At 46.0% G+C, this 10,266-nt stretch overlaps 1 protein-coding gene across 1 annotated transcript in view; it reads left to right on the top strand.

Annotated features, from left to right (window-relative positions):
* Window positions 1-2,469: 2,469 nt before the first annotated feature.
* The window catches only part of LOC308163550 (b(0,+)-type amino acid transporter 1-like), a gene marked incomplete at both ends in the record, with an annotated part of 16,341 nt that continues 8,544 nt past the window's right edge, over window positions 2,470-10,266 (top strand). The window contains 2 exons of the mRNA XM_080537722.1: window positions 2,470-2,733; window positions 4,001-4,474. Of these exons, the coding sequence (XP_080393848.1) occupies window positions 2,470-2,733; window positions 4,001-4,474 (738 nt within the window). The remainder of the gene's footprint in view (window positions 2,734-4,000; window positions 4,475-10,266) is intronic.

The raw sequence follows: 10,266 nt of genomic DNA, 5'->3' as shown, positions 1-10,266 counted from the left end.
CGGCTGTCCCCCTTGTAACAAACAGCCCCCCAGCCCGGTCATGCTGGCGTCGCTCTGGACCGTGACAGGCTTTGTGATATCATAGTACTTGAGGACAGCGTGCAGGTGACCATACGCTTCACTCCGCGCACTGCATCTTCGTGTTTGGGCAACCAGTGCCACATGACGTCCTTATCCAAGAGCCTGCGGAGCGGCTCACAGACCTCCGAGAGCTTTGGCAGAAACTTTGCAAGGTACGTCACGAACCCAATAAAGCGCTGCACTGCTTTCACGTCGGTGGGTGTCGGCATTTCCAGCACGGCCCGTGTCTTCTCTGGGTCGATTTTCAGTCCCTCCGAGGACAGAATGTGGCCGTGGAAGTGTACGGCTTTGAGTTTGAACTGTAGCTTGCGTTCACTCAGCCTGAGTCCATCGTTCCATGAGAGCACTCAAGTTTCTGTCATGGTCCAGTTCGGCCTCGGCATCCGTATCGCCACACCCGACCACCAGGATGTCATCCGCGATCGGTTCGATGCCGGCCAGGCCCGATAGCAGCTCGTGTTGCTTGCGCTGGTAGATCTCAGGCGCTACTGAGACTCCGAAAGGGAGCTTGAGCCATCTCATCCGACCCCACGGTGTCCAGAAGGTCGTCAGACGGCTGCTCGCGTCGTCAAGCTTGCACTGTAAAAAGGCATCACGAGCGTCTGCCAACGTGAAGAGGCGAGCCTTGGGCAACTTGTACAACACATCTTCCAGCGTAGGCATATGGTAGTGAGACCTCAGCAGCGCTCGGTTGTCGGTTTCTCTGGCTTTGCGACAGTCACCATGTTACTTATCCATGCTGTCGGCTCAGTCACCGGCTCAATGTTGCCGACCTTGACATGTCTGTCAAGTTCCTCCTTGACTCTCGCCTTCAGATCCACTGGAACATTCCTCGGCGCACACCGCACCGGCGTCACATCAGGATCCAGCTCGAAGTGTATCTCGCCCGGGACTGACTCGATTGGGTCATTGAAGACGTCATGATAGTCTCTCAGCAGCTGATCTTTGGTGAGGGGCACAGATTGGCTTGCATCAACTGTGTGGAGTTCATCTGGAACGGTGAAGGATACGAGGCCCAGACGTTCGCATGTGCCCCCCCCGAGAAGAGGCTTTTGCTCTGTGTCGACTATTTCAAATGTGAGGTTGTGCTTTTCTCCCCGGATGACACATTCAGTGTGGAATTTCCCCAGTGATGGCATGATTTCCCCAGAGTATAACTTTAACTTGGCTGCGCTCGGGCCTAGCGCCGCACTGGGTGACAGCTTCTCTTTAATCTTGCGGCCCATGACATTGCAGGTGGAGCCTGTATCCAGCTGACACTGTTGCCTTTTCTCATTCAGGCATAGATTCACAAACCACTTGCGCCCCTGCTGGGCCTTTGCAGTATTGACACATTCAGTTACTAGAAACAGTCTATCATCAGTATCTGAGTCATCTTCTCTTTGCTCATCATTTTCAAGCACATTCACTTTTTTTATTTTGTCAGCCTTGCTGCCAGCCTGGCATACCTTGGCAAAGTGATTTGCTATGCCACATATCCGGCATGTCTTACCGTAGGTGTTAACACCAGAGTTATATCTGTTAACACCAGAGTTATAACTGTTAACACCAGAGTTATATCTGTTAACACCAGAGTTATATCTGTTAACACCAGAGTTATAACTGTTAACACCAGAGTTATATCTGTTAACACCAGAGTTATAACTGTTAACACCAGAGTTATATCTGTTAACACCAGAGTTATAACTTCACCAACTGGGAATTATGAGTTCCAGAGAACCAAACAAATATACCATAAGATCCAGATATAAACTATTTAGAAAGTGTGACATAATAGAAGCAGTACTTAATGTCACTGAAGTACATCTTCCCAGGAATGGTTTTAGGTCCCATTACTGGTTGCCATGGTACCATGGTAGGACATGGTCTGGTTGCCATGGTACCATGGTAGGACATGGTCTCCATATCCAGTAGGACTCTCTCTTGAACAAGTTGGTCTATGTTATCCCCTCTCTAACCTCTCTCCGTGGGATCTTGACATGTTCAATGTCCAGGTATCACATTACTGGCTTGGAAAACGTGAGCAGGAACTGGATTCTTAAAGTCATTATTGCGGATGCTGCTTCTATGCTCAGTTATTCTTGAGGTTTCTCTGAATTATATTCACCTACAATGTGTGACTTCAAAGACACCTTGCATGTTAGTGTGCCTCATTCTTAGAAGATGTGTTTCCCCATCAAAGAAAGAAGGAAGCCCTATCTATCTCTATCTCTATCTAACCCTGACCCTAACAAGATAAGCCTGTGGATGTAGATCGAGAATCTCACTCCCACTTATGTAATTATTAACTTACTCAATTGCACAACAACCGTGACTTTGGACACAAAAGGATTAGAGAGCTTTTCTTCAACAGTGTTCTTGTGCTTACTAAAAAAAACATTAAATAACATGACTGACGAAGGGGAGGAAAGTTCCTCCACAGTTCTGGACGGCAAAACCCAGAACAAGCTGAGTCTGAAACGGCAACTGGGTCTGGTTGACGCCGTGTCTCTCATCGCTGGAACCATGATAGGATCTGGGATCTTTATGTCCCCTCAGTTAGTGCTGTCGAACATCGCTAGCCCGGGGGCTAGCCTGGTGATCTGGACCTGCTGTGGCCTGCTGGTGGTGCTAGCATCTCTCTGCTACGCTGAGCTGGGCACCATCATCAAAGAATCAGGGGGAGAGTTCATCTACATCCTTCGAAACACCGGCCCGGCAGTTGCCTTCCTGTTAATTTTCAGCTCTGTCATATTTGTGAGACCTGCCGGTGTGGCGGGGATAGCACTCAGCTTTGCTGAATACGCCGTGGCACCTTTCTATGAGGACTGCCCCCCGCCACGGCTGGTCGTTAAGTGTGCGGCTGCTTGTGGGATTGTTGTGCTAGCCACGGTTAACTGCCTGAACGTGCGGATCTCCATGAGAATCCAAGTGTTCTTCATGGTGGCGAAGGCGCTGGCTCTGACCGTGATTGTGATTGGAGGCGTGGTTCTACTCATCCAAGGGCAAACTGGGAGCTTTGAAAACTCCTTTGAAAATACAAACTTGGGCATCAATCCTATCGGTATTGCTTTCTACCAGGGCCTGTGGTCCTATGACGGCTGGAACAATTTGAATTATGTGACAGAAGAACTGAAACGTCCTGAGGTAAAACGTTTTTTTTTTTTTTTACAGACTAAAACATGTACATTTTCCCAACTAAAATAGGAACCATTACAGTGTCTATACACCGATCATCACATTTTTGGTAGGTTGAAAATGAAATACTAATAATGATATCACCCTTCTTAAAACAAGCCACACAAAGTTGGTTAGAATTAAAATTATGTTCTCCAGAACAGTCAGTTCAAATAGTAAAGCAAATAATCTGGTTCAACTCAAATATACTTAATGATGAAAAAAAGGTTTCACAACGGAATCTTTTTCATCAATGTTAGACACGTGTGAGACGCGCATCTCACAGGCGCTGTACGGCTGCTCTAACCCGTTAACATTGGTGCCAAAATGAAACTCATTTGTAACTCATTCACATCAGATGAGCTGCAGAGGTTGACGCTTCCAGTGCAATTTAGCCGTAAGGAGACGAGTATTGCCGTAATTTAGCCCCAATCTTGTAATAATTAACATCGAGAAGGGGTGACTATGTCCTTGACATTCATGCCTTTTCGCAGAATTGGATCCTGTTGTGGAGGATATAACAACCAGTGTTCTCAGCATGGAGACTGACACACAGAAGCTCTGCCTTAAACAAGATGTGGGCCTCACAGGTGCCGTGTCGTTCATAGCCGGCACCATGATAGGATCTGGAATCTTTATGTCCCCTCAGTCCGTGTTGATCAACATAGGAAGTCCAGGGGCTAGCCTGGTTATCTGGGTCTGCTGCGGTCTGCTGGCCACGCTGGCCTCCCTCTGTTACGCTGAACTTGGCACGACCATTAAGGAGTCTGGAGGAGAATACATCTACTTCCTGCGAACGTCAGGCCAAGTCGTCGCCTTTATGTTTGTCTTCAGCTTCGTCATTGTGATGAGGCCTGCCAGCGCTACAGGTATCGCACTTAGCTTCGCTGAATACGCAGTGGCACCTTTCTACCAGGGCTGTGTCCCCCCACAGCTGGTGGTGAAGTGTGTGGCGGCGGCGGGGATCGGCCTGCTGGCCCTGGTGAACAGCTTGAACGTGCGCTTGGCTGTGCTGATCCAGATATTCTGCTTGGTGACCAAGGTGCTGGCCCTGACTGTCATAACCATCGGAGGTGTGGTGCTGCTTTATGAAGGGCACACTGAAAACTTTGTGGATGCGTTTCATGAGACTAAAGTAGACATCGGTTCTATTGGGATTGCTTTTTATCAGGGCCTGTGGTCCTACGATGGTTGGAACACTTTGAACTATGTGACAGAAGAACTAAAACACTCAGAGGTAAGTGGTAGGCAGCCGGGGTAATGCGATTAAATTATTGGATGTTATTGGACATTATTGGAAATTATTCATATGGAAAAGGTCTTAAAAAGAGAGTCCTTAAAAAAATAGAATGTTTCAGAGTCATTTTGAAAGAAATCTGAAATGTCCTCCCATGGCTGGTAGATGGAGTACTCGTCCAATACAATCTCCACAATATCACTTCCCCTTATCTCTGATAGGCCCTACACAGCACATTTAGATTAGATTAGATTCATAATCATCTGCAGTGGATCAGAAGACTCATACAGCAGACATACATTCATACAGCAGACATACATTCATACAGCATACATTCACAAGAAGCCAATCTCTGTTAGTTGAGAGCCATCCGCTTGGCCAGTTTGCATGTTTCTTTCCATGTCATGTTGGTTGGCAGGCTGTGATAGATACAGGGTTCCCACAGGCCGTTGAAACCCATGAAAGTTTGTGAATTTGAGGAAAATAAATTTTTCGGAAATAGACATGGGTCATTGAACGTGCTTGTGTGTCTGTGTGTCTGTGTGTCTGTGTGTGTGTGTCTCTCTCTCTCTCTCTCTCTCTCTCTCTCTCTCTCTCTCTCTCTCTCTCTCTCTCTCTCTCTCTCTCTCTCTCTCTCTCTGTCTCTGTCTCTGTCTCTCTCTCTCTCTCTCTTTTTTAAAAATCTATATTAAAAAATGTTTTACTTAGCTCGTGAACTAGTAAATAAGTCTCTGTATTGCTTAACTTTACACATATTTCACAATATATTATTTTACTGTGCTGTGATAGAGAATCTCGTGTGATCTAGTGTTCACACATTCAAGCCTCTCTTTTTAATTGTTGTCTGTGATTATATAAATTCTCATCTAGATCTGTCTCAAACTATGCCGTGTTGGGTCCTTGAATTTGAGGGAATTGAGTCTTGAAAGTCCTTGAAAGGTGCTTGAATCTGATGTTTCAGAAGGTGTGGGAACCCTGTAGACAGCTAGTTACAGAAGGTGTGGGAACCCTACAGACAGCTAGTTACAGATACTGATCAACTGTACCTAGTACCTAGTTGTTACTGCAAACAAGTTCAAGTTGAAGTTTATTGTCATATGTGTAATACAATGACATTCTTCAGCCTCGTCTCTCTGTGTGTCTCTCTGTAGCATCACACACAGACAAACATTGGTCCACAATACAAACACAACAACACAGTACAAGGTCTTAGTGCAGGGTGTAAAGTGCCGAGTGCAGTGCGCATGGTTCAGCTGTTCAGCAACCTGACTGCCTGTGGGAAGAAACTATTTCTGAGCCGGGTGGTGTGTGAGTTGATACTTCTATAGCGTTTTCGGGATGGGAGGAGTGTGAATAGTGCATAGGCAGGGTGGCTGGTGTCTTTAATGATGATGCTTTCTTTATACAGCGGGTGTTATTGAGTTGTGGCAGTTCTGTGTTGGTTATTTTGGCTGCTGTTAACTGGTTTAGGCAGCTAGTGGTGGTGCAGCTCTTTGCTGTCTGACAGACGACGAGTCAAAAAGTATAAAAAATGAACTTTAACTGTCAGAGAGAAGGCTGGCCTCGCCCCCTGCTGAGAGTATGGACGTTCGCACCCTATTAAGATGTTGATGAGAGTAGATAGGAGCTTGACCCTGTGTTTGGTCCTTGACCTCATAACCTGATATTTAAAAAGTCTTTATCTCTATAACTAATCAGCTGCTGTAATAAACTTGATGTTGCCAAAGCTCACAGTACTTTACACTGTCTGTCATAACAGCAGCGCCATTCTGATGCCGGTGTGAACCTTGTGTAAACACTGGCCCACTGTACACATCTGATCTGACAACTCTGAAGTACAATATCACATTACAATATCACATTACAATATCACATTACAATATCACATTACAAGCTTTGTCAGTCTCATTTCACCATAAAAAAAACATAATGCCCAGTAGAGTAATATTATGATCATTTTTAGTAGTAGTAGTAGAGAGGGTTAAGGGAGTCCCCATTCTCTTTGATAAACAGAACCGCATCATTTGTTGAGAAGGAACTTTCTGTAGGTCCAATGTGTACAAGTCTGTCTGTCTGTAGGTCTAATGTGTACAGGTCTGTCTGTCTGTCTGTAGGTCTAATGTGTACAGGTCTGTCTGTCTGTAGGTCTAATGTGTACAGGTCTGTCTGTCTGTCTGTAGGTCTAATGTGTACAGGTCTGTCTGTCTGTCTGTCTGTAGGTCTAATGTGTACAGGTCTGTCTGTCTGTCTGTAGGTCTAATGTGTACAGGTCTGTCTGTCTGTCTGTCTGTAGGTCTAATGTGTACAGGTCTGTCTGTCTGTCTGTCTGTAGGTCTAATGTGTACAGGTCTGTCTGTCTGTCTGTAGGTCTAATGTGTACAGGTCTGTCTGTCTGTCTGTAGGTCTAATGTGTACAGGTCTGTCTGTCTGTCTGTAGGTCTAATGTGTACAGGTCTGTCTGTCTGTCTGTCTGTAGGTCTAATGTGTACAGGTCTGTCTGTCTGTCTGTCTGTAGGTCTAATGTGTACAGGTCTGTCTGTCTGTCTGTAGGTCTAATGTGTACAGGTCTGTCTGTCTGTCTGTAGGTCTAATGTGTACAGGTCTGTCTGTCTGTCTGTAGGTCTAATGTGTACAGGTCTGTCTGTCTGTCTGTCTGTAGGTCTAATGTGTACAGGTCTGTCTGTCTGTCTGTAGGTCTAATGTGTACAGGTCTGTCTGTCTGTCTGTCTGTAGGTCTAATGTGTACAGGTCTGTCTGTCTGTCTGTAGGTCTAATGTGTACAGGTCTGTCTGTCTGTCTGTAGGTCTAATGTGTACAGGTCTGTCTGTCTGTCTGTAGGTCTAATGTGTACAGGTCTGTCTGTCTGTCTGTAGGTCTAATGTGTACAGGTCTGTCTGTCTGTCTGTAGGTCTAATGTGTACAGGTCTGTCTGTCTGTCTGTAGGTCTAATGTGTACAGGTCTGTCTGTCTGTCTGTCTGTAGGTCTAATGTGTACAGGTCCGTCTGTCTGTCTGTCTGTAGGTCTAATGTGTACAGGTCTGTCTGTCTGTCTGTAGGTCTAATGTGTACAGGTCTGTCTGTCTGTCTGTAGGTCTAATGTGTACAGGTCTGTCTGTCTGTCTGTAGGTCTAATGTGTACAGGTCTGTCTGTCTGTCTGTAGGTCTAATGTGTACAGGTCTGTCTGTCTGTCTGTAGGTCTAATGTGTACAGGTCTGTCTGTCTGTCTGTCTGTAGGTCTAATGTGTACAGGTCTGTCTGTCTGTCTGTCTGTAGGTCTAATGTGTACAGGTCTGTCTGTCTGTCTGTAGGTCTAATGTGTACAGGTCTGTCTGTCTGTCTGTAGGTCTAATGTGTACAGGTCTGTCTGTCTGTCTGTCTGTAGGTCTAATGTGTACAGGACAAGTCTGTCTGTCTGTCTGTCTAATGTGTACAGGTCTGTCTGTCTGTCTGTCTGTCTAATGTGTACAGGACAAGTCTGTCTGTCTGTCTGTAGGTCTAATGTGTACAGGTCTGTCTGTCTGTCTGTCTGTCTGTAGGTCTAATGTGTACAGGTCTGTCTGTCTGTCTGTCTGTCTGTAGGTCTAATGTGTACAGGTCTGTCTGTCTGTCTGTCTGTCTGTAGGTCTAATGTGTACAGGTCTGTCTGTCTGTCTGTCTGTAGGTCTAATGTGTACAGGTCTGTCTGTCTGTCTGTCTGTAGGTCTAATGTGTACAGGTCTGTCTGTCTGTCTGTAGGTCTAATGTGTACAGGTCTGTCTGTCTGTCTGTCTGTCTGTCTGTAGGTCTAATGTGTACAGGTCTGTCTATCTGTCTGTCTGTAGGTCTAACGTGTACAGGTCTGTCTGTCTGTCTGTCTGTAGGTCTAATGTGTACAGGTCTGTCTGTCTGTCTGTAGGTCTAATGTGTACAGGTCTGTCTGTCTGTCTGTAGGTCTAATGTGTACAGGTCTGTCTGTCTGTCTGTAGGTCTAATGTGTACAGGTCTGTCTGTCTGTCTGTAGGTCTAATGTGTACAGGTCTGTCTGTCTGTCTGTAGGTCTAATGTGTACAGGTCTGTCTGTCTGTCTGTAGGTCTAATGTGTACAGGTCTGTCTGTCTGTCTGTCTGTAGGTCTAATGTGTACAGGTCTGTCTGTCTGTCTGTAGGTCTAATGTGTACAGGTCTGTCTGTCTGTCTGTCTGTAGGTCTAATGTGTACAGGTCTGTCTGTCTGTCTGTCTGTAGGTCTAATGTGTACAGGTCTGTCTGTCTGTCTGTCTGTAGGTCTAATGTGTACAGGTCTGTCTGTCTGTCTGTCTGTAGGTCTAATGTGTACAGGTCTGTCTGTCTGTCTGTAGGTCTAATGTGTACAGGTCTGTCTGTCTGTCTGTAGGTCTAATGTGTACAGGTCTGTCTGTCTGTCTGTAGGTCTAATGTGTACAGGTCTGTCTGTCTGTCTGTCTGTAGGTCTAATGTGTACAGGTCTGTCTGTCTGTCTGTAGGTCTAATGTGTACAGGTCTGTCTGTCTGTCTGTAGGTCTAATGTGTACAGGTCTGTCTGTCTGTCTGTAGGTCTAATGTGTACAGGTCTGTCTGTCTGTCTGTCTGTAGGTCTAATGTGTACAGGTCTGTCTGTCTGTCTGTAGGTCTAATGTGTACAGGTCTGTCTGTCTGTCTGTCTGTAGGTCTAATGTGTACAGGTCTGTCTGTCTGTCTGTCTGTAGGTCTAATGTGTACAGGTCTGTCTGTCTGTCTGTAGGTCTAATGTGTACAGGTCTGTCTGTCTGTCTGTCTGTCTGTAGGTCTAATGTGTACAGGTCTGTCTGTCTGTCTGTAGGTCTAATGTGTACAGGTCTGTCTGTCTGTCTGTCTGTAGGTCTAATGTGTACAGGTCTGTCTGTCTGTCTGTAGGTCTAATGTGTACAGGTCTGTCTGTCTGTCTGTAGGTCTAATGTGTACAGGTCTGTCTGTCTGTCTGTCTGTAGGTCTAATGTGTACAGGTCTGTCTGTCTGTCTGTAGGTCTAATGTGTACAGGTCTGTCTGTCTGTCTGTCTGTAGGTCTAATGTGTACAGGTCTGTCTGTCTGTCTGTCTGTAGGTCTAATGTGTACAGGTCTGTCTGTCTGTCTGTCTGTAGGTCTAATGTGTACAGGTCTGTCTGTCTGTCTGTCTGTCTGTAGGTCTAATGTGTACAGGTCTGTCTGTCTGTCTGTCTGTCTGTAGGTCTAATGTGTACAGGTCTGTCTGTCTGTCTGTCTGTAGGTCTAATGTGTACAGGTCTGTCTGTCTGTCTGTAGGTCTAATGTGTACAGGTCTGTCTGTCTGTCTGTCTGTCTGTAGGTCTAATGTGTACAGGTCTGTCTGTCTGTCTGTCTGTCTGTAGGTCTAATGTGTACAGGTCTGTCTGTCTGTCTGTCTGTAGGTCTAATGTGTACAGGTCTGTCTGTCTGTCTGTCTGTAGGTCTAATGTGTACAGGTCTATCTGTAGGTCCCTAGGGTTAGGGTCCCTGGTGATGTGGTGTGTGGGTGTGACCATGTCAGGTCCCTGGTGATGTGGACACCTAGGAACCTGAAGTTATTAACTCTCTCCACATGGGGCTGAGGGAACATAGACATGATCCCAATGGGGCTTCTAACTGTTAGCCTGTTAGCCTGTTAGCCTGTTAGCCTGTTAGCCTGTTAGCCTGTTAGCCTGTGCTCTGGTAGCAAAGTAGAACAGAGAGAACAGGCTTTCACTACTGGCCTATGAGGACAATTAGGGGTAAGATGACATTTCATCTGAACATAAAACTAGGCAGAACCATCCATTCTAAT

Source organism: Nansenia antarctica (assembly GCF_963989245.1).
Source record: "Nansenia antarctica genome assembly, chromosome: 8".
Lineage (NCBI taxonomy): Eukaryota > Metazoa > Chordata > Actinopteri > Argentiniformes > Microstomatidae > Nansenia > Nansenia antarctica.
Note: the sequence above shows the minus strand (reverse complement) of the source record. Positions and strands in the feature narration are given on the sequence as shown.